The 24,824-nt window shown below is 38.8% G+C and overlaps 1 protein-coding gene across 1 annotated transcript in view; it reads right to left on the bottom strand.

Moving 5' to 3' along the window:
- PPP1R12B (protein phosphatase 1 regulatory subunit 12B) overlaps window positions 1-24,824 on the bottom strand; it is a 243,316-nt gene that overhangs the window by 70,021 nt on the left and 148,471 nt on the right. Inside the window, 3 exon segments of the mRNA XM_033198353.1 lie at window positions 20,827-20,868; window positions 22,278-22,390; window positions 22,479-22,668. Coding sequence (XP_033054244.1) covers window positions 20,827-20,868; window positions 22,278-22,390; window positions 22,479-22,668 — 345 coding nt within the window.

Below are 24,824 nucleotides of genomic sequence, written 5' to 3'. Positions count from 1 at the left end.
CTGGAAGGTCAGTTGTGGGTTGAAGTAACAACAAAAGCCCCAATATTTTTAGGAAATAAATTCTGGAAGGAACTTAAGGAACTAACGTAAATACATAGCTGAGAACAGCCTATTCACAGAGCAAGTCTGGAACACCATAATGTGCTTTTATTAATGGTAAAGTTGGAGGCTAGAGTTTTCGGTTCCTGATTCTTTTCTCATATTTATCTGTTATACAGTTTTGTTTTACATGTGATATTTGTCTGTGGGTGCTCCTGTAATTTGGGAGGGGAGAGCTGGGAGGAAAAGATTCCTTTAATAATTCTTCTAAAACTTTTCTTTAGGAAATCATTCTAGATTAACCCAGAAACTCTTAAGAGCTGTTTCCCACAACTGTACTCTGTAAAAACTTCTTTAGCCAAGATAATCTTGGGGTGGCTTAGCAGAACTTTGTCAACCCTGAATTAGGCTTCCTCTCTGAAAACATTTTGTAAACAAGTAAGCTAGACACAGAAAAGGCAGAAGCACATTCAGAGAAAAAATGTAGGTCTGGGCAACATTACCAGTAATGAGAACCTGATGAAGACTGACAATCACACCTCACTGACTAATCCAATAACTAGCTCTTTTCATAACATGTGGAAAATCCTCCTCTGCAGCAGAAGTATAACTGCCTTTCATTCCTTCAAGATGCTCTTGCAGGAGTAGGCAAGAATGTTGATTTGCCATCTATTCTTAACAAGGAGAGAAAGCAGAAACACAGACTAAGGATTGTTAGGGGAAAGCAATTTAGATGGAATCAGGTACAATGTGCCAAATGATATGACAATTAGATCTGTTTGAACCCTGTTTAAGCCTTTATGAAGATTTTTTTTTAACGGCAAACTATCTTGGAGCTCTGCTCACAAAGCAAATGGCTACTAACCAACGGCTATTAACTTCCAGAAAATCCATTAAAATCGTTCTCATGCAGATGAGTCACAAAGAGAAGATATCATCCTTTCATGCTCCCTAGCCCCACTCCACCAAACTGCTCTCACAAGTCAGCAACATCTCCTTACTGGCAAACCTACGAGATACTTTTCAGCTCTCAAACTACTGGATGTGATTACAGAGGACTATTGGTAGCTATAATTTATCTTTCCAACCCTTTACCTCTTTCTCTTCTTTTGATAACAGAATCCCTATTTCCTGTGGGGAATCTATTCCATGTAGCTGACCCTCTCCTAACCCTACCCCTATAACAAGTGGTAGCTGTTGCTCTTGTTTCTTCTTCATCACTATAACCAGCACTACCACTATTGTTATCATTATCATCATCATGGCGGCTAAGATTTATTGATAATTTACTATGTGCCAGACACTGTACTGTCCACTTTATATGTATTATCTCATTTAAAGAAATGACCTATGTGATAAGTACTATGATTTCTCTCATTTTAAAGTTGAGGAAACTGAGACACAGGGAGTATATAATTTGGCCAAGCTTACACAGCAGGTAGCACAGGAGGGACTTGAATTAAACTTGGCTTTAGAGTTCAGGCTTCACTGCCTCTCTAGCTAAATCTCATCCAATTTCTGGCTATAGAAATTGGTTCAGGGTTGCCGGGCGCAGTGGCTCAAGCCTGTAATCCCAGCACTTTGGGAGGCCGAGACGGGCGGATCACGAGGTCAGGAGATCGAGACCATCCTGGCTAACACAGTGAAACCCCGTCTCCAATAAAAAATACATAAAAAACTAGCCGGGCGAGGTGGTGGGCGGCTATAGTCCCAGCTACTCGGGAGGCTGAGGCAGGAGAATGGCATAAACCCGGGAGGTGGAGCTTGCGGTGAGCTGAGATCCGGCCACTGCACTCTAGCCCGGGTGACAGAGCAAGACTCCGTCTCAAAAAAAAAAAAAAAAAGAAATTGGTTCAGGGAAGTTCATCTGATCCAGGAAAGGTCAATCAGATACATGAACACTACGAGGCCAGGTGTGGTGGTGCACACTTGTAATCCCAACATTTTGGAAGGCCAAGGTGGGAGGACAACGTAATCCCAGGAGTTTGAGCAGCCTAGGCAACACAGTGAGACTCCATCTCTACAAAAAATAAAAAGAATTAGCTGGGCATGGTGGCACACGCCTATCGTCTCAGCTACTTGGGAGGCTGAGGTGGGAGGATCACTTGAGCCTAGGAGGTAGAAGCTGCAGTGACCCGTGAGCATGCCATGCACTCCAGCCTGGGTAACAGAGCAAAATCCTGTCTGCAAAAACCAAAACCAAAACCAAAAAAAAGATATATGGACACTAGGATACAGAAGGTCTTTCTTCCTCTGAAGTCTATGCAGAGAAGGCAGCAGGGATCTGATAAGTTTCATCTTCCTAGATTTAGCTATGCCTGAAGCTAGGCCAGGCTGAATATGCAGATTTTCTAGCTACATAAACCTTTATGCTTGAGCTATATGAAGTTAAGTTTCTGTCACATTGAGTCTTTGAAAGTTTTCATTCCCTTGTTTGGTTGAATACTACTCTTTTTAAAACAAACAAACAAACAAACACTTTTATTTTAGGTTCCGGGGTACATGTGAAGGTTTGTTACATAGGTAAACTTGTGTCACAGGGGATTGTTGCATAGATTAATCACCTAGGTATTATGCCTAGTACCCAATAGTCATCTTTTCCACTCCTCTCCCTCCTCTCACCCTCCACCCTCAAGTAGACCCCAGGGTCTGTTGTTTCCTTCTTTGTGTTCATAAGTTCTCATCACTTAGCTCCCACTTATAAGTGACAACATGCGGTATTTGGTTTTCTGTTTCTGCATTAGTTTGCTAAGGATGATGGCTTCCAGCTCCATCCTTGTTCTCACAAAAGACATGATCTCACTCTTTTTTATGGCTGTATAGTATTCTATGGTGTGTATGTACCACATTTTCTTCATCTGATCTGTCACTGATGGGCATTTAGGTTGATTCTATGTCTTTGCTATTGTGAATAGTGGTATAATGAACATTCACATGCATGTGTCTTTATGGTAGAACGATTTATATTCCTCTGGGTATATACCCAGCACATAGACCAATGGAATAGAATAGACAGCGCTGAAATAAGGCTGCACACATACAACCATCTGATCTTCGACAAAGCTGACAAAAACAAGCAATGGGGAAAAGACTCCCTGTTCAATAAATGGTGCTGGGATAACTGTCTAGCCATATGCAAAAGACTGAAGCTAGACACCTTCCTTAACCATATACCATATACAAAAATCAACTCAGGATGGATTAAAGACTTAAATGTAAAACCCCAAGCTATAAAAACCCTGGAGACAACCTAAGTAATACCATCCTGGACATAGAAATGGGCAAAGATTTCATGACAAGGACACCAAAAGCAATCTCAACAAAAGCAAAAATCGACTAGTAGGATCTAATTAAACATACGAGCTTCTGCACAGCAAAATAAACTATCAACAGAGTACAGACAACCTACAGAATAGGAGAAAATATTTGCAAACTATGCATCTGACAAAGGTCTAATATCTAGCATCTATAAGAAACTTAAATTTACAAGAGAAAAACAAAACCCCATTAAAACGTGGGCAAAGGACAGGAACAGAGACTTTTCAAAAGAAGACATACATGCAGTCAACAAGCATATGAAAAAAAGCTCAATATCACTGATCATTAGAGAAATGCAAATCAAAACCACAATGAGATACCATCACACACCAGTCAGAATGGCTATTAGTAGAAAGTAAAAAAAAAAAAAAAGAAAACAACAACAACAACAACAAAAAAAACAGATGCTGGGAAGGTTGCAGAAAAAGGAAATGATTATACACTATTGGTGGGGGTATTCATTGTGTAAAGCAGTGTTGGTAATTTCTCAAAGAGCTAAAAGCAGAACTCTCCTTTCCAGACTCTTTTCCTTCTTCTCTGACCATTACCCTGCTGATCTCTTTCATGGGTACCTCTCCCCTTCTGCCTGTCTCAAACAGTGGTGTGCCCTGGCTCTGTTCTCAACTGTGTACTCTTTTCATAGCAGTGGCCCTCCTTAGCATCCCACAATCATTCTGATAGACCTTTGCTGGGGAACATGCTCCTTTTGCTTGCCCTTGCTTCAGAATCATTGAGACACTGAACCACAGTTACACAGTGAGTACCTCATATCCATCAGAATGCTGGGGAAGAAAAGAAGTTGGGAATCACTGCTCTAAAATTTAACTTTGTTTCGGAAATGTGTTTTTCTTAGCTTAAAACTATTATCAGCAAGCTGATACCTTCCAACTCTCTTTTTTTTTTTTTTTGAGACAGAGTCTTGCTCTGTCCCCCTGGCTGGAGTGCAGTGGCATGATCTCGGCTCACTGCAACCTCCGCCTCCCAGGTTCACACCATTCTCCTGCCTCAGCCTCCCAAGTAGCTCGGACTACAGGCACCTGCCACCACGCCCGGCTAATTTCTTTTGTATTTTCAGTAGAGACGGGGTCTCACCGTGTTAGCCAGGATGGTCTCAATCTCCTGACCTTGTGATCTGCCCGCCTCAGCCTCCTAAAGTGCTGGGATTACAGGCGTGAGCCACCGTGCCCGGCCCCAACTCTTTATCTCTAGCCCTGGAACCTTCCTATACTTCATACCCATGTATCTAATTGCCTATAAGACATTTACTTTCTTACATCTGACAGGTAGCTTGAACTCTGTACGTCTAAAATCAAAATCATTATCTTCATCCCCAAACATATTCTTCCTTCTGAATTCTCAATCTTATTAATGGTATATATGCAGTCATCATAATAAAAAAAAGAGTATTATTTATTGCATTGTTCTCTATTCACGGAAGACATATCTAAATACTAGATATTCTTGTAAATATAATGAACAAGAAACAGGCTGGGCATAGTGGCTCACACCTGTAATCCCAGTACTTTGGAAGGCCGAGGCAGGAGGACCACCTGAGGTCAGGAGTTCAGCCTGACCAACATGGTGAAACACCATCTCTACTAAAAATACAAAATTTAGCCAAGGATGGTGGCTCATGCCTATAATCCCAGCTACTTGGGAGGTTGAGGCAGTAGAACTGCTTGAACCCAAGAGGTGGAGGTTGCAGTGATGAGAGATTGTACCACTGCACTTCAGCCTGGGCACAGGAATGAGACTCTATCTCAAAAAGAAAAAAAAAGAAAAGAAAAGAAACAGACCCTGCCTTCAAGGAGTTCAGTTAGTTGGCAAATACAACATAGTATGATTACCACTCCATATTAAAAATAAATTCACAGTGCTAGGGGAAACCTAGTCTGTGCAATGCAATAAAACCTAGTCCAGGGAGGGGGTCAAAGGAAGGCTTCTTAGGGGAGGTGGTGCTTAACCTAAAACATGAATATGTTTTTAAAAAGTGGAGTAGGGAGAGGAAGAGGCAGTAAAGTAAGAGGAAGAGAATTCTAGAGAATGAAAATAACATGTATGAAAGCTCAAAGATGGGAGGAGGGGAGACTGGTGAAATACTACCATATGAGTTGCCTTTATTTATTTAAAAATTTACCAAAGGTAGGCACTGTGCTAAACACTTTATATACATTGTTATTGCTGTTTCTTCTATCGAGCCTACAAAACAAGGATAATAATCTCATTTTTACAGATTAAAGAATTTTCAGAGCTCAGAGAGGTTAAATTACTTTTCTAAGACCAGCCAGCTAATAAGAGATGGAGTCAGCTTTGAACCTAGGTCTTCCGGCTGCAAAGCCAATTCTATGCATCTTCCCAAATACCTTGGGACTGCTCTTTATTCTTTTATCATCCACATCTAGTAAAACATCAAATCCTGCTGAGTTTTTCATATTTCTTACATTGTTCCATTCTCTCCATACCTACCATTAGAAACTTAGCTCATTACCTTTCATCTGGACCCTAGGCTGTAACTGCTTTCTAGGTATAAAGTGTGTATGTATCACAATAAGTCAGATTGGCATGATCTCACTTTCAGAACAAGAGATTCAACAAGTATCTGTATATATACCATGGAAGAAATATGCCTGCTCTTTTCTAGGGCTAGCCCTGGAATATCCTGGAGCCTAGTCAGGGGCCTTCTTTTCTGCTTTAATTACGCTTTTTGGTGATCTCACTCAGTCTTCTGACTCTAAATACCATCTCTAAAGTAATGACTTCCACATCTATATTTCTCCAGTTTTAATATCTCCCATAAAGTCCAAATTCTTAGTTGACAATTGTCTACTTGACATCTCAACTTGGATGTCTTACAGAAATATCCCCTGCCCTGGCCAGGCGCGGAGGCTCACGCCTGTAATCCCAGCACTTTGGCAGGCCGAGGCGGGCGGATCACGAGGTCAGGAGATTGAAACCATCCTGGCAAACACGGTGAAACTCCGTCTCTACTAAAAATACAAAAAAATTAGCCGGGCATGGTGGCGGGCACCTGTAGTCCCAGCTTCTTGGGAGGCTGAGGCAGGAGAATGGCGTGAACCCGGGCGGCAACGGAGCTTGCAGTGAGCGGAGATCGCGCCACTGCACTCCAGCCTGGGTGACAGAGCGGAAAAAAAAAAAAAAAGAAATATCCCCTGCCCCATTAAAATGTGAGTATTATGAGGTCAGGAATTTTGTCTACCTTGTACATTTTTGCATCTCTAATGCATAGTGCCTGACACAGTGGATCATCAATAAATATATGTTGACTGAATAAACACATGCTGCTATGAGAGCAAAAGACATTCCAAATGGGACTCAATTGTCCTAGAGGGTCTTTGAGAATTTGGTACTCTCAAAGGGTTAATTGCGTTAAATGTGTATTTTGGGAGGACAGAAAGGAGTAGAGGTTGACTCTAAGTTCCTTTAGTGTGCTACAATTAATCCTACTCTTTAAGGATTGACCTACCTGGGATGTTAGCAATCCCTAAACATTATACCTCTAGGAACACTATCCATTAGACTTGCCTGTTAAGAATCACTTTGGAAGACCTTTACAATATAGATTTCTAGGACTTCCACCCGCTAGCACCATGTCACCTCCTTATCCAGAATCTCAAGGGGAGTGGTCTAAAAACCTACATTGTAAACAAATAACCCCAGTAATTGTTATTGACAGGTTTGAGGGAGACTACTATAGAAGCTTTACCCATTAGGTTATTATAATTGAAAATGGCTCAGCTTGCTGGATATCAGTATCTGTACATGCCCTTAACTCTAAGTCAAGAACTCCAGAAATGATACATAAACTGCCCGAATAATATTTCATTAGTTGTATTCCAAAGTACTAGAGGTCACCAGTGATCTAAGAGAGGCCTTCTCACACAACATGTCATATATGGAGCTTTTAAAAGTATATATTCTATGAAGGCACATCTGTGTGAACATTTATTCTCAAGAAAGGATCTGATTTTGTTTACTTGGCACAAAATTAATTATGCCATCCCATGCTCAATTCCCACACCTTATATGAGTCTTTACTGTGACATATTAATGTCAGTTTTCATCACTTTTTTCCCTTAAAATTGCTGAAGAATCAGGATTTCAGCTTCTCTTCTCCCAGATCCACCCCTCTTAACTATCATTTCAAGCAAGCACACAGTTATCACTGTGAAGATTTCTGTCATCCCCTCCACTAATCTCCAAAATGTTTTTCCCGCACATATTCAGCAGACTAAGCGTTGACAAGGCAAAAAGACTAGTAAATTCCATAATCTACTCCTAACTAAGGAATTCAAATGACAACAAGCTTAAATTAAAGTGAATGACAGCAACTAACAATCTTCTGACAGGCACTCTTCCAAGAACCTGTGAGCTTCAAAGGCAAACTTACTTATGGTCACAGTTTACAAAAGCTGAATTTCAAGTATTAAGTGATTATATATTCCCAACTGTAATCTTAGCTAACCTCAAAGATTGGTCCTTGAGAAGTAAGAAGAAATAGGATGAGAAAAACAGATAGGGACATGCTGGGAGAACCATTTCAGACTTTCTCCTCAAAAGGTAATGAACTGAAACATAACAGACTATATTTAAAAAGACATGGAAGGAACTCCCCTTCTCTCCTTCACTTTCTCATTCAGGAAGCTTTATAGCTTGCTTCCTGCTGCATGACCAAAACTCATTAATGCTGTCCCAAACAACACTTATTCCTCTAAACACATGATGTTCCCCCACAAACTGTTGCTGATAACAAAGAATCAGGGGAATTGGCACAATGCCAAGTTACCAGAGAAGTGCTTGGATGAGAGAAAATTGACATTTGGAGTTATGTAGACATTAGCAAATACTTTCTGTATCAGTAACCTAGAGCAGAGGCCAGCAAACTGCAGGCCAAATCCAGTCCACCAGCCTGCTTTTGTAAATAAAGTTTTATTGGAACATAGTCACTCCCATTTAGTTACATATTGTCTATGGCTGCTTTCCCCATTATAACAGTGGAGTTGAGTCGTTGCAACAGATTACGTGGCCAGCAAAGTGGAAAATATTTACTATAACGCCCTTTTCATAAAAAGTTTGCTGACCTAGAGCATTACGTGCCAAAGATGAAGTGAGGCTGCTACCACTGTCCCACCCCCAACATGTACTGCTGGAGAATAGGTATAAACATCTGCTTTCTCTATCAGCCTCAGAAACGCAGAGTGTTGACTCTTCACAACAGCCAGCAAGTAGTAGCTATACCAGACATTTGGAGAAATTAGAAATATAGCATTCAGCCACCATAAACAGCCCCATGTTTCACCCATTTGGCACATCACTTTTGAAAGTCCTCCAACTCCTAAAATGCCATCATAAAGTATACAATGTTTTATTTGGTGATGTAATACTCAAACATGTTGTTTGCCTCTTAAAATGTTTCTGTTACCTGAAAAAACTTTTCAGAAACATAACAAGAGCTATAAACTCCAAGGCCATAATAAGTACTTGTATTATGTATTATGCTATATATTAATTTGCCAATGGATTTTTAAAACTTCCCTGCTTTCCTCTTGGTAGCCAATAATACTGACATAGTTTAAGGTGTAAGAGTTAAGGTTGTAATAAAAGATTTTTAAAAATTTAAAGTATAAAAAAGTCAAGAGTTTTTTAAAAGTACATATTCTATGAAGGCGCATGGATCATACTAGGTTACAAAACTATGGTTTCTGTATGCAGAGATTCATGTCACTAAATGGCTGCTATCTGATTCTTGAACTTGCTTTACTGAAGACTGAGACAGTATGGAGAAAAATTAAAACTAGGAGGTTGTGGCCATTCATCTTTACATTTTTACAAGCTTTATACAGGAAGCTTTACAGCTTGGGATAGGTAGTCCAACTATCCTACCTTTGAGATTCTACCAAAATAACACTTTTAAAGGTAATGTCTGTTAGTGCCTTAAGCTCAATATTCCTGCTGGGGCAAATCTATAAACACTCCATTTGCTGAAAAAGGACTTCAAATCCCACATCAAGCTTTCTACCTCAATCATGGGGCTAGAACTCTAACATTAACTAAGCCTAAGCCATGGTTAAGGCTCTCCAGCCATGCTATCAACAGGAGAAATGAATACTTCTGTAACCGAGGTAACCCTTAGACTCCAACGGAAAGAGAAACAATTATTCCTGGAGGCTCTCTATGATCAAAGCCATCATAGGACTACTTTGATAAAAGAGTTGAACCCAAGTGCTTTGAAGACAACCTTATAAAATTGTCATCATAGTAATGATGGTGTCCCAGGAATGCTCAAGCTGACAACAATCCTTTTCTAAAGAATGTCATTAGTTGGTTTTGAATATGTTTTTTAAAAAGAAAAACTTTGGAAAAATACCAGCAGGAAATTCACTAAAATATTAATAATTTCTTCTGAAAAATATGGTTATGGATGGTTATGGACAATTTTTTCTTAGCTTTTATAGCTGAAACAATCCCTTTTCATAACAAATATTTTTAACACCCCCTTACTATTCTGAAATAAAAATCATTGATATAAAACTTACCTAAAATCATTAAAAAATAATAACATAATATGAAGAAGAAGAAATAAAAGCAAAGCACTTTATAATAAAATATGCATTTTAATGTGTTAATGCTTGGGCCAGTAAACTAGGAGGCATAAAGAATCAGTCAGAGATTTGGATGCATCATATAATTATCATGACGGCAGAGGTTAAATGCAGATCTACAGAATGTGTAGCATGATGTACTCATTATATAAGTGGCATTGCGGTCAGGGATAAATAAAACTAAGAGCAGTTTCTCCTCATTTACATGGTGGTTGAATTTTTAGAACTGTCTTCCTCCCCACCATCAAAAATGAGCTTATACATAAAATCAAGTTTGGTTTTAGACTCAGATAACTGATAGGTTTTCATCTATGACTGTCACGGGAGACAGTCAAAAGTCAAGCAAGCTTCAGGATACTTGTTTGATATGGGGCATTTTAGGATATCTAGCATCTCTCACCTTTTCCACTTAATGCATATAGAACATCCCCCATCACTGTATTCCCTGAAAGTAGCTCTATGAATTTTTACAACCTCCTTTAGCAATTCTCCTGCTGCTTTTGAGAGCTACTGTTTTATATTTTTCTATACTTCATGAATTTTCTTTAATGAAATTTACTATCTTTTACAATCATTTTTTTTAAAGCTCCAGCAGAGTTTTAAGCTCATCTGTGTTCCTCTAATAAAAAGACATAAGGTCAAGTCACTAACACAAACTAATATCTTGAAAGCAGTTGGAGGCAGAAGAAATCAAAAAAAGAAAAGGTCAAGAAGTTTACTATCCTTAGTAGTCGGATAAACCTTTCACATCTTTGGATGAGATGCATGAGAGAAGTCCAAACAGATACCTCAAAGATCAATTTATTCTATCTTAAAAAAGATTTATGATTAAAGCAGAATTCACTGATGTAATGGGACACTAGGTCCAAAAATTACAGGGTCTCAAAGGAATACATGTGAGGTTTGATTACTGAGATTTCCTGGGTAACAGCACGACCTAAAATTAATAGAGTCCATAAAAGGAAGATGCCAAAAGAAACTTTGTCCTTAAGATGGTTTATACAGCTTGGGCTACAGCAAGACACAACCCATATATAGAAAATCACAGCATCTGCAGTATTTTAAGAAACTATAGTTGAAAAGCAAGAGCAAATGTACAATGAGAGGAAAGATCCTTCGAGGCCACCATGGAGTCAAACTCTAGAGAAGATTCTTCAGTGCACGCTGGTAACAGGCAGCTTCCCACATACAGAATTGGTTGGCTGCCATTTCTCAACCTCTGTCTTTTTCCCTGGGACTGCCCATTGTCATAAATTGCAGAAATCCAGGACAGCTTGCTTTTCTACATGTGGTATGCCTGCCAATTCCCAGAGGCTGGCTACCACAGGACTGTTTATAACAGCCATTGCTTATTAAGTTTACCCTTACTTTTATATCCTTATGAACATTATCATGTTATCAAATTTCTCAGACTTCTCAAAACCCTCTCATTCTGGGGACAAGCTATCTTTTCCTTTCTTTAAAAAAAAAAAAAAATCTGCCTAAAGATTAAACAGGTTGAGAGGAGAAAAATCTATATTTTATTATCTCTTTAAGTCTGTTAAAAGCAACAGAGGCTTGCCTTAAAAATAGATTTTTGTTGTTATGTAATATACTGCAAAAAAAAATTACTTTACTACATAAATATTAGATAGCTCACCTACCGTGTCTTTAAACTAGTCAAACTGTTGTTCTAACTCCACAGTGCAATCTTGTCTGGGAAATACCTTACCATATTAGGCAATCGGGCCCCAGAGAGAGAGGAAAACAAAACAGACTTAGGATTTTACCTAAAAGGAGAACTGCAAAAATACTGACTCGTGGTGGAGAGTGGACAGAAAGTTGCTGGATACCCTCCAGCAGATAAAGGGGCTTCACAAGATTAAGTAATAAGATTAAAAAATTCTGCTCAACAGAAAGGATCCAGCAAATAGCCAGAAGCAACGCTGTGAAAAATTGGAGAAAAAGGGTTGCTATTTACTCAAAGAAAGAAGGTGGGAAAAAATAGTAAAGATCTCTGAAACTAGGACTGTTGGAAGGACTGGCAAAGAAGTATAAATGGGATGGGTTATTTAGGCCATAAAAATGAAAGCCTGCTTGCTTGACAGAGAAGCTGCAGGGTCTTGACTTGATCAGATGCTCAACAGGTTCCAAACACCATTTGAAACATTTAGTTCTTGTTCCTTTCCTTTCTACTCATTTCATTCTCCCTACTTCAGCAATCTCCTTTAAAATTTATTCCTCAAAATTCTTCAGTTATATGTCAGAACACATGTTGGAGTTATAGAGGATTTGGGGCTACTTCTGTGACTCTCCAAATAATCCACTCTTTAAGGATAAATTAATAACTTCAAAATCACATGATCCTAAGGCCAATAAAAGTATTCCGAAAGCCTTACGCTCATCCAGACGTAGGAAGTTAGAGATCTGGAAAATAATTTAAATGGATTATAATTATCTCTATTTAAATGTATCAGCTCATTTTCTTTTTTTTTTTTTTTGAGACGGAGTCTCGCCCTGTCGCCCAGGCTGGAGTGCTGTGGCCAGATCTCAGCTCACTGCAAGCTCCGCCTCCTGGGTTCACGCCATTCTCCTGCCTCAGCCTCCCGCGTAGCTGGGACTACAGGCGCCCGCCACCTCACCCGGCTAATTTTTTATATTTTTTAGTAGAGACGGGGTTTCACCGTGTTAGCCAGGATGGTCTCGATCTCCTGACCTCGTGATCCGCCTCCCAAAGTGCTGGGATTACAGGCTTGAGCCACCGCGCCCGGCCATATCAGCTCATTTTCATTTCACAATGCTAAGAGGCAGACTATTATAATCCCTACTTTACAGATGAGGAAACTGAGGCACAGAAAGGTTAAATAACCTATCCAAAGTAGTTAAATGGTTAAGCTGGGGTTAAACGCAGGGAGTCTAGCTCCTGGGTCTGCACTCTTAACTATTATGCCATATTACTTGTCATAACAGTATGTGGTATGATATAAGAGATATAACAGATACAAAGATACAAATTTTGAAGGTAGTGCAACAGCTGTGCACTAGGACTACCACTCTGTGATACTAGCAAGATACTTAATCTCCTGGGCCTCAGCGGTTAACTCCGAAATGACAGTGTTAACTAGGTGGCCTTTAAAGTATTTTTTAGCTTTAAATTTAGTCTATAACTGTCATTCTAGCCATCCCAGGCTATTAATAAATCAAATTTTAATATACAGTAACACCTTCTAGGTGTTAGGTGTTTTATTTCTAATAAAAGTTTTTCCAAGAGTCTTTTTTTGTGGGGGGACAGGGTCTCGCTGCTCTGTTGCCCAGGCTGATGTGCAGTGGTGTGATCTTGGCTCACTGCAACCTCCGCCTCCCGGGTTCAAGCGATTCTCATGCCTCAGCCTCCTGAGTAGCTGGGATTACAGGCGGGTGCCATGACACCCAGCTAATTTTTATATTTTTAGTAGAGATGGTGTTTCACTATGTTGGCCAGGCTGGTCTCGAACTCCTGACCTCAAGTGGTCCATCTGCCTCGACCTCCCAAAGTGCTGGGATTACAGGCATGAGCCACCATGGCCGGCCCCAAGAGTCTTCTTAACTGCAATTGAAGTGACAGTTATTCAAAGATGTAATAGAGCAGAAGAAAATTTGGCAAAGGAGACCGAGAGGTAAGTTAACATCATTTGCAGACATGGTAATCAATAGAATCCCTCTGATGTAGTAAGAAGAGTCTTATGACATCCCTGGACTTCAAAGGCCTCTAGACAACATTGCAGAAAGGAAGCAATTTCTAGTTCAAAAGACGTCAGAAGATGCTCTGGAATGTCCAGCTCTCCTATACCACTGCATCGCCCATTTATAAATAGTCTGAGCAGATTTCATGGGAAATAGCCCTTGAAAAAAGAAGTAAAATAAGAACAATGATAAAACTGCCTATTGTTCCATGTGTTTTGTTTGATTTTGTTTTGGGAAAAGGGGGAAACTGCATCCATATTCACAGGGTCAGGTACCAGGTTTGCTCAGTTTCCTTTGCTGATTCTTCCCCTTCTCCTCACTTTGAATTTCGGAGTGCACCAGGGCTCTTTCGGCCTCTTCTCTGTCTACATTCATTCTCTTGGTGGTCACATTCAATCTCATGGTTTTAAAATGCAATCTTTAGGTTTACTGATATCCAAGACGTACTTCCAGACTGGCCCTTAATCCTGAATTCCAGATTCCTACATCTAACTGTCCTCTTGACATTTCCATGTGGAAATATGTCAATCAGATCTATTAGATTTAACAATTCTAAAACCAAAACCAAACGCCTACTGTCCCCCCACCACATGTATTCTTCCTGTAGTATTCTCCATTTCAGTTAATAAAATTCCATGCTTTTAGTTGCCTTAGCTAAAAAGTCTTAGTGTCAACCTTGACAACCTTCTGTTTTCTCACCTGATATCCAAGAAAATAGCAAATCTCATTGGTTCTAACTTCAAAATATATTCGAATATGACAACTTCTCAGCATCTTTACTGCCTGCTATTCTCCTGGTACAAACCACCATCTGTTTTCCCCTGGACTGTTGCATTATAATGGCCTCCTAACTGATGTCCCTGCTTCCACTAATGTCTTCTCAGAGTACATTCTCCAAAATAGCAGGCAATGATCCTTTAAAATACAAGTATAATCATGTCACTCTTCCGCTCAAAACTACAAAAGCCAAAGTTCTTATAATAACTTATCAGTCTATGCCATTTGGCCTTCTTGCACATTCCACTTTAGCCACACTGATTTTTTTTTTTTTTTTAACCTGTCTTCAAGCATGCCAGACACCTGTCTTAGGGTCTTTGCAACTGTTGTTCCCTCTGTCCATAACACTCTACCCCCACATGTCTACATAGTTTCCCACCTTGCTTCCTTTAAGTCTAGGCTTAAATCATATTTTCTTGGTAAGGCCTATCCTGACCACCCTACTTATAATGTCAACCTCCTTTCATGTTGGCACTTCTGATTCTTCCTTAGTCTACTGTATATGGTTTTTCCATAGTACATATCATCTTTTAACATAATATTTAATTTACATATTTATTTTATTGTCTGTCTCCCCCACTAGAATGTAAATTCCATAAAAGCAGGGCTATTTGTTCATTGTTGCATCCCCAGAATCAAGTGCTTGATCATAATAAGCAGTTAAAAGCACTTGTTGAATTAAGATGCTTATAAAAGTAAAGGCAGGACAAAATGGAAAATGCATTTAGTGGCTTTTGGTATATTTCTAGGGCATCTGTTTTCTGTTAAAGTTCAAAACTCAGCTCTGCTAGCAAATTCCAATTGTGTTCTTTTATTTAGTTTGAAAACCTTGCATTTAATTGCTTACCTCTTTTAGAAGCCTTTACTAACAGATCTCTCCGCTAGTTATCTGAGGCAGGTACCTTGATATCTATGATTTAGTAACTCTTTCATACTATCTCCTTTACCAATGAGTTTTGAGGGATCATTAGTAATCCAGACCTACTGGTTGCATTCTGGATGGGGACAGCTACATTGCTAACTTTTAGGGTAAGGTTTCAGTGATTTTGTTCAGATTGAGTGCCACCTGATTCATCTAAAAGCAACAGAGATTCTAGGGCAAAAGAAAAGTATGAAAAGTCTTACTTCCTGACATACATAACTACCCACCTATGTCAAGGACAGCAGAAGAATGCTGATGCTCTACCCACTGAATCTTGATACTCTGAGTAGGCTTTTAAGTTGTCCTTCAAGAAGACGTTCCTTCACTCAAGGAGGTGAGATGCTACTAGCAAGTCAATTCGAACATGTAACCTGCTGAGTAAAAAAACCAAATGGATGAATAGGGAATAAAAAAGGATACAAGTCCTAATTTCAGGTTTGCTTCACTATAGTAAAACAAAGAGGTTCCCTGAAAAAAGGTATAGGTTGCTCACCTAGCAGAGATATCATGCCCAAATAATTCTTAATTTCTCTGGGCCTCAGTCTTCTTAACTGTAAAATGAGGTTCCTAACCCAAGATATCTCTAGATTCTCTTCCAATCCTATGATACCAAAAGCTGGGAGGCAAGCACCTTTACTACATTGAACTGGGTCTTCCAACAATTCCTTTAAAACAAAAGCAATTTGTTTTTTGCTCAGCTTCTTTAGGGCACCATTCTGCCTGTGCACCAATATCTTTTCTGTTGACCACTTGTGCCCTCTAGTGATAAATTCAATTATACAACAGGATTGGCTTGGAAAACAGCTCCAGAGTAAACAGGGAAAACAGTAAGAAAGCAATAGATAAAATTCAATATAAAGAAAATGGAATCTAGGCCAAAGATGCAGGTTAAAAAAGATGGAAATAATCCAATGGTCATTACCTTCTGTGGTGTGCCTATGCTTGTTCCCTCCAGGGCAAACATTCTATGTGATTACTACTATAGTAAAGAAAACAGCAAACACACTGCTGAATATAAAAGCATTTTCAGATATAATTAGAATAACCCTATTCCTCAAATTAAGATGCAGATTATTTTTTATTTAGAAAGACAAAGGATCTATTAAGCTTCTCAGAGACTGTCATATACCTAATGTGGATAAACAAAACAGAATTGTTTTTAAACATATCTGTCAAGCAGGTGCTAAGATGTCAATTTTATATACTCATGTTAGTTTCACTGGTGCATGGATTTACCAATGGGAATGGGTTCGGACTAAAATTATGTACTATGTTGGGCTTAAGTAGGGTCCCCAGCCTTCTAAGCATGTTCCTTGCTGTCCCCAGCATAGCAATGCATGACTAGTCTATCACATACTCTCTTTTGAAAAATTTTAAATTGATGCAGTATAATAGTACGTATTTATGTGGTACAAAGTGATATTTCAGTACATATATGCAATATGTAATGATCAAATCAAGGTAATCAGCATATCTATCACCAAAAATAATTTCTTTGTGTTGGAAACATTCAAAATCCTCTCTTCTAAATATTTGAAAATATACAATAAATTATCAACTATATTCACCCTTTAGTGCTACAGAACACTAGAACTTATTCCCCTACCTGTAATTTTATATCTGTTAACCAACCTCTGACTATCCCCCTTTTCCAGACTCCAGTAACAATAATCCTACTCTCTACTTCTATGAGCTCAACTTTTTAAGATCTTGCATATGAGTGAGAACATGAGGTATTTATTTTTCTGTGACTGACTTATTTCACCTAACATAATGGCTTCCAGGATCATTCATGTTGCTGTGAATGACATAATTTCAGTTTTCTTTATGGCTAAATAGTATTCCACTAGGTACATATACCACATTTAATTTATCTATTCATCTATTAATGGACATTTAGGTTTGATTCCATATCCTGGCTATTGTGAATAGTGCTGCAATAAACATATGGATGCAGATATCTCTTTGAAAGACAGAGAGAGAGTGAGACTGAGAGAGAGAGATAGAAAGAACGGGAGAGAGAGAGAGCACGAGAGACAGCAAGAGCACCAAATCCTAACCACTAGACCACCAGGGAGCATAATCTCTTTGATAAATTGTTTTCCTTTCCTCTGGATAAATACCCAGTAGTGGGACTGCTGAATCATATGGTAGTTCAATTTTTAGTTTTTGAGGAACCTCCATACTGCTTTCCATAATGGCTACAATAATTTATATTCCCACCAATAGTGTATTAAGAGTTTCTTTTTCTCTACATCCTCACCAGGTTTTGTTATTTTTTGTCTTTTTGATAACAGCCATTCTAAGAGATTAGATGATCTATTTCATTGTGGTTTTGATTTGCCTTTCCCTGACCAAATATTCTATTGACAGCAAACATTATGGCCATTCCTGACCATAAATCTTACCTGTATATAAATGTTGGTTACATTTTTCTTGGTATATAAAAAAGGAAACGGACTTCAATGACCTCAATAGAGATTTAGTTTAAACAATAGAAAGGTCTCCTAAACCATGCTGTTGTCACTGCTATATAAGTGAAGTATTAAATAATCTTCTTTTGAAATCTTTAAGAAGGGGGGAAAAAAACCATAGGTATTTTGAATCATTTAGGTCTAACTCTGACTGGAGGCATAAGATAAAGATAATAACAATTAAAGCTTCCTTTCTACCATTAAAATTAAATATTATTGGCTGGGCATTGTGGCTTATGCCTATAATCCCAACATTTTGGGAGGCCAAGGCAGGAGGATTGTTTGAGCCCAGGAATTTGAGACCAGTCTGGGCAACATGGTGAAACCCCGTCTCTAGAAAAACTCCAAAAATTAGCTGGGCATGGTGGCTTGCACCTGTAGTCCCAGCTACTTGGGACGCTGAGGTAGTAGGATCACTTGAGCCTGGGAGGTTGAGGCCACAGTGAGCCATGACTGCACCACTGCACTCCAGCCTGGGTAAAAGAGCAAGACCCTGTCTCAAAAAAAAAAAAAAAAAAAAATTTAAACATTATTGCTGGTTGATTTCTATCTTTTCCATTCAGTTCTCTGTCCTGAGAGGCAACCACTCTTCTGATTTCTATCACCATAAATTGGTATTGTTTATTCTTGAGCATTAATGATGAAATGTTTTAAGGTGATGGAAAAGTTCTGTATCTTGATTTGGGTAGTGGTTATGCTGGTACATACAAGTGTCAAAACCCAGGAAACAGTATATTTAAAATCTGTGCACTAATTGCAAATTATATTTCAGTTAAAAAAAAAGATATTAGTGTCTTGGGAAGAGATAACTTTAAAAATAATAGATACTATCACTCTTAAGGAGTGGGCTAGGGAAGAGAAGGAAGTTGGCATGACCTCAATAGCAGATATAGTTTTATTGAACCAAAAACCAAGAAAGGAAAGAGCTGCCCTGGCTTCTCAACTGTATCCATGCTGATTAGTTAACAGCACCATTTCAGTAGAATGACCCCCACTCTGACTGGCTCATTTGTTGTTGCAGAGCTGAGTTAACTGTACTGCCTGATGGATGAAAATGGATTTAGGGTAGAGAGGTGGTCATAAGATACTACTGATTGTCTTGAAGTAGAAATATAGGAATTTACACTCGGTCATGATGAGGCATGTGGGTCTGTAGGCCCATATAGATAATGGCATCATGCCTCCTAGCATTAGGAGAGAGTGTCAAGGGAGAAAAACAGTTAAGAATTTAACTGAAATAAATGAAACAAGCACATATAAGACTTTGACAAAAAGGATGTCTCACCCTATGCTGATTCATTATCAGCCTTTCTTTCTGCACTATTGGCCAGGCTGGAGATTGGCACTTGGAATATATTTCTTATAGCAACCCCTAGCTTACCTGCATAAATTCAAATGTACCAGTCCAGAGATACTGGGCTGTTTATTCTTTTTGATTCACATTGTTGTTTTCTTGACACATGGTAAACACTAGTAAATGCCTTATGCAATTGGATATGTGGAGTATTTTTAGTCTGACAAATGCCATTCACATCAAACTGCAACAGTCTCTGCTTTTCTTCATACTTTCAAGTCAACAGTCCTAAAGTAAAATTCTCTAGGAAGTACTGCTTCCTAGAGATCAAGATTAAGATCAAGATCATCTTAATTTTCCTTACTTGGTACCCTGTAGGCTAGGATTTTCCACTGCCAAGAAGATGAGAAAAGTAGAGAAAAGAATTTTCACTGGCAAAAGACATTCTTAGACAACAAAAACTTCCCTTTTGCAATTCCCCGGATTTAAATGGCCTATGTAATTCTGTATGGATAATGTTCCATTTCAGTACTCTATAATCTATAACTCAGATCCTCTGAGTTATATTTCCTGAGTTACATATTCTTTAGAGTTATAATTCCCCAAAGGAACTTTCCTATATTCACTCTTCCTATCTCCAAAAGCCTTTCCAAGCCCCTTGAAGAAACTAAGAGTTGCTGTAATTTATACATATACACACATGCACACACTCTTGCTCCAAGGAACCTCTATATACTATTTCCACACCACACAGCTTGCCTTTATGAAGTAGCCCCAGCTTCAACCAAGGACAGGCAATTCTCACCTATGTCACCATTAGTCATTAAAGACACTACTTTCTGGAAGGCTACTATTGTCTGTTTTGGATCTAGACAAAAATATAGGCAGATCAATGACAATATATTATTTATATCTTCTCTGCTAATGATGAGTTAGATGGTAATTTTCAGTACAGGTTATTAAATATACTCTGAGAACATACTTCCCATAAGTTGCAGGATACAAAAAGGTCATCTTTTTACTTAATTTCAATAGAAAAGCACGTGTATTTCAAATAATTTAGTCAAAACCAATTTCCTTCCTTCTTGGAAAACAGTACTGAAAAGAAAACCACCACCAATCATGTCTGAGTGGCTTACAGGAGCCTGGAGTATCTTCAGAAAAGCTGAACTAAGGCCTTTCACTACAGGGAAGAGTTGGATGTCAGGCCTTAAAAGGTCAGAGTTATATAAGATGCCAGATGTTTAATCTTATCTCAAAGTCAAATATAAATGACTTGGGGACTGTCTGATGTTTTACATTCTCCACATTTATGTCCCTCTCTATTAGTGTGGATCCAAAAAGGAACTGGTATCACTTTTCATTCAAAGATTTCAAAGTATTTCATATAATCCAACAACATACTCAGAAGAGAGAAAATGATGGATCCTATAACAGGGTGAAAGATTGGCAGCAGGCAAAGAAAAATGTAGGAAACTGGTTCAAGAGCACAGGCATTGTTATACCACATGAGAAAATAGTACCACAAACTAACACCTGCCTCATCTCTTAAAGGAATGTCTATCTCCAAACTCCCTCTCAACTAAAATTTGCATAAGTCTTGCCCTTTCTTCTACTAAAATTATATACAAGAGCAAGACTGTGCTCTCAAGAGACATGCCTCACTGGTTTGTCACTTACCCATGTTTCTTTGACCTCTTCAGAGCCATCAGTTTCATCCTCCTAAAAAAGAAAAAGGAAGAAAATCAAGAGGCTCATCGTCAGAGACATCCTTGAAAGCAACAAGGTCAGATCCCATCAATTATGCATCTTGGCATTTCAAACATGGGCAATGAGAATTGACTTCCAAGTGATGCTCTGTTACTGCTACTTTTCACAGCTATCACAGGCAGGCAATTTAGAAATGTCACCTGCAGTCTAAAAAGTCAAATAGACCACAATTGGAAAAGGGATTTTTTTTTTTTTTTTTTTTTTTGAGACGGAGTCTCACTCTATAGCCCAGGCTGGAGTGCGGTGGCCCAATCTCGGCTCACTGCAAGCTCTGCCTCCCGGGTTCACGCTATTCTCCTGCCTCAGCCTCCTAAGTAGCTGGGACTATAGGCACCTGCCACCACACCCGGCTAATTTTTTGTATTTTTAGTAGAGACGGGGTTTCATCATATTAGCCAGGATGGTCTCAATCTCCTAACCTGGTGATCCGCCCACCTTAGCCTCCCAAAGTGCTGGGATTACAGGCGTGAGCCACCGTGCCCGGCCGGAAAAGGGATATCTTTAAGACAGACGACAGACAGAGAGACAGACTTAATTTCATCTTTGTCAATACTTATTAATTTGGCCCTATAACAATAAAATACTTTTATCTAAAAATAATTTATAATAGATGACTATTACTGTCTCATTTCTTGTCTCACTGAATAAAGTTTGTCCAATTTTCAAATGAGTCATTGGTAGGTAGGGTCCTCTTGTCCAAGTTACTGGCCACTTGTTCTTTAAAATGCCAATAACAAGGTTGAATGAGAAGGGTACCAAACAAGATATGGAAGAGGATGAATGGAACTACTGAATGTGTATTTGTAGTCAGTAAACATTGGTATATCTGTCTTTACTTGAAAGCCAAAGTTCATCTATTTTATGTTATTTGTTCTGTTTTTTCTCTAAAAGAGTAAAACTAAGTGACCTTGTATTACTAAGAGGTTTTATGTTCCTTGAACTTCTTGTAGCACACCTACAATATTTAGTTAGAATCTCTGCTCATATGTGGCATTAAGATATTGTTGACTCACTACATGACATTCAGGGAATATTAGGAAGGACTACTAAAACTTGACAAGCTTATTCACTTGTTATATTTGTTTATATGGCTGTTGTATATTTCCAGTTTTTTAATTCTTTGCCAATTATTTGCTGAGTGCCTGCCATGTGCTTAGCACTGTACTAGATACTGGCAATCTAGCAGGAACATACCAAATGAGTCCCACACTAGTTAGGTCTTTCTTCTCTTTTCCTCAGTAATACTTCCTGAGAATCTGCAAGATTCACGGCACCATGTAGGACTCTTTCTTTTAAACTCAACTGAAAGGATGGTGGCCAAGAGTAACACGATATGCCTCAGCACAGACCAATCCACTTACATCCTTTGTCCAGAAATTGATGCCTGTACCTCTTCGTCGTTCCTTGGGCCGCCTCCTCTCTCGGACGGACAGCCTCCCAGAGGACTGCTCATCCAAATCTGCTTCTTGATTCTCTGGCCAGAGATAAAATAAAGTATGAACTTTAAGAATCTGGGGGATGTGCACTGTGGAAGGGCCTGTGTCTTTTGAAGCTCTACATACCAATTTTGTCCATTTCCTTTGCAGTTGTAGTATTTGTGGTAGTCTTTGAACTCTCAGAATCAGGGACTGAAAATCTATTTGTCCGTAGCAGGTGGGAACTGGTGTAGAGTGAGGGTCTTGATGTAGAAGGAGATGCTGGCGTGGTGGGTTTGTCTGGCTGAGTTGGGCACCTCAGGCGATGACAGATAAGCTGGAAATAATCCACAACATGAGATACTAGAAGTCAACTCCATCTAAAGGATAAGGACAGCAGGATTATACAAAATGCTTTTTTTCTATATTAAGAGGCTTATGAGTAGATGACGATCAATATTGAGTACCTGGTAATAGGTACTCAATAAGCGAACTAAGCTAAAGTCAGTTAATTAGACAGAAAAAAAACAGCCGCTAGACTCCTACTCTGAGAATCCCATCATGTTGAGAGCAGTTCAAGCAAATTATTCATCAATTGACCAAAGGGTACTACATAGCATTAATTGTGTAAAAAAAATTCCTTTGATTTTGGAATGAAAACAAGAATGATGGCCTTTTTAAGATGGAGTGCTGAAAGGCAAGGTTTATGTAGGGGAACAAAAAGATCAGGAGCATTAAGAAGCAGTATGTAGGGATTATTTGAGAACAGAGAACAAATGTATCCTACCGAGTTCTGAATACTCTACCAGCTTGCCATAACCATGCTTATTGAAACTTTCTAAAGTTCCCATTTTCCTTTTTGTAGTTCTGTTTTGTTGTTTTCTTTTTCTTTTTCTTTTTCTTTTTTGGAGACGGAATCTTGCTCTGTTGCCCAGGCTGGAGTGCAGTGGCGCGATCTTGGTTCATTGCAACCTCCGCCTCCCGGGTTCAAGCAATTCTGTTTTGTTGTTGTCTTTTTTTTTTTTTTTTTTTTTACTTGAGAGTTAGGGCAGATAGAGCCTAACAATAAGCCTTAAAACCACAATGAGATACCATCTCACACCAGTTAGAATGGCAATCATTAAGAAGTCAGGAAACAACAGGTGTTGGAGAGGATGTGGAGAAATAGGAACACTTTTACACTGTTGGTGGGATTGTAAACTAGTTCAACCATTATGGAAAACAGTATGGCGATTCCTCAAGGATCTAGAACTAGATGTACCATATGACCCAGCCATCCCACTACTGGGTATATACCCAAAGGATTATAAATTACTCTACTACAAAGACACATGCACACGTATGTTTATTGCAGCACTATTCACAATAGCAAAGACTTGGAATCAACCCAAATGTCCATCTGTGACAGACTGGATTAAGAAAATGTGGCACATATACACCATGGAATACTATGCAGCCATCAAAAAGGATGAGTTTGCGTCCTTTGTAGGGACATGGATGCAGCTGGAAACCATCATTCTTAGCAAACTATCACAAGAAGAGAAAACCAAACACCGCATGTTCTCACTCATAGGTGGGAACTGAACAATGAGATCACTGGACTCGGGAAGGGGAACATCACACACTGGGGCCTATCATGGGGAGGGGGGAGGAGGGAGGGATTGCATTGGGGAGTTATACATGATATAAACGTCATGCACATGTACCCTAGAACTTAAAGTATAATAATAAAAAAAAAAAAAAATCAAAAAAAAAAAAAAAAAAAAACAATAAGCCTTAACTTGGTTTATGGAAGACTCAGAGATAGATAAATCCTTACTACACATTAAATTTATGACATAGAGATTGTACACATTTTTGTGATTTATAAAGACACATACAATAAAATGTAGTAAATTTGGAGTCAGACAGATCTTTGTTCAAATTCTAGCTTCAGCACTTACTAGCTGTGTGACCTTGAATAAGTTACTTAGTTTCTCTGAGCCATAACATCCTCATCTATAAAAAAGAGATAACACCTTCTTCAGAGAGGATTAAATAAGAAAATGTGCATTAGATGCTTAGAAGAATAGCTGGTAATAGGTACTCAATAAATATTAGCTTATAAAACAAACAAAATACAAAATAGAACTTCAGTTTATGGAATCTAGCCATTCAGAGTCAAAGCAAGAAGGAGATTCCTTTTCTCTATAACCACAGTGACCATAATACTTATCTGCCCAAACTGGGACACTTTTGAGAGTGCAAAGGAGTGGTAATGATAATTACACAAAGACAACAGTTGTAAGTGGAACCATCTTAGATAAACCAGGAGTTATGTTCACCCTAAATATAAACTTACACCTTTGACTACCAACTCCACTAGAGAAATGAAACATAAATCAAAATGTCCCTCCCAACGGTGACACTCATGAGTGCTTTGTAAGCCCTTAGGTTAGAAGAGTTTGAAAAACAATACACTAGTAGTTAAGAGAGCAAGCTGTGGAGTCAGAC

Source organism: Trachypithecus francoisi, unplaced genomic scaffold (genome assembly GCF_009764315.1).
Source record: "Trachypithecus francoisi isolate TF-2019V2 unplaced genomic scaffold, Tfra_2.0 Lachesis_group5, whole genome shotgun sequence".
Lineage (NCBI taxonomy): Eukaryota > Metazoa > Chordata > Mammalia > Primates > Cercopithecidae > Trachypithecus > Trachypithecus francoisi.
The sequence above is the reverse complement of the archived record's forward strand: the minus strand, read 5'-3'. Positions and strand labels throughout refer to the sequence as shown.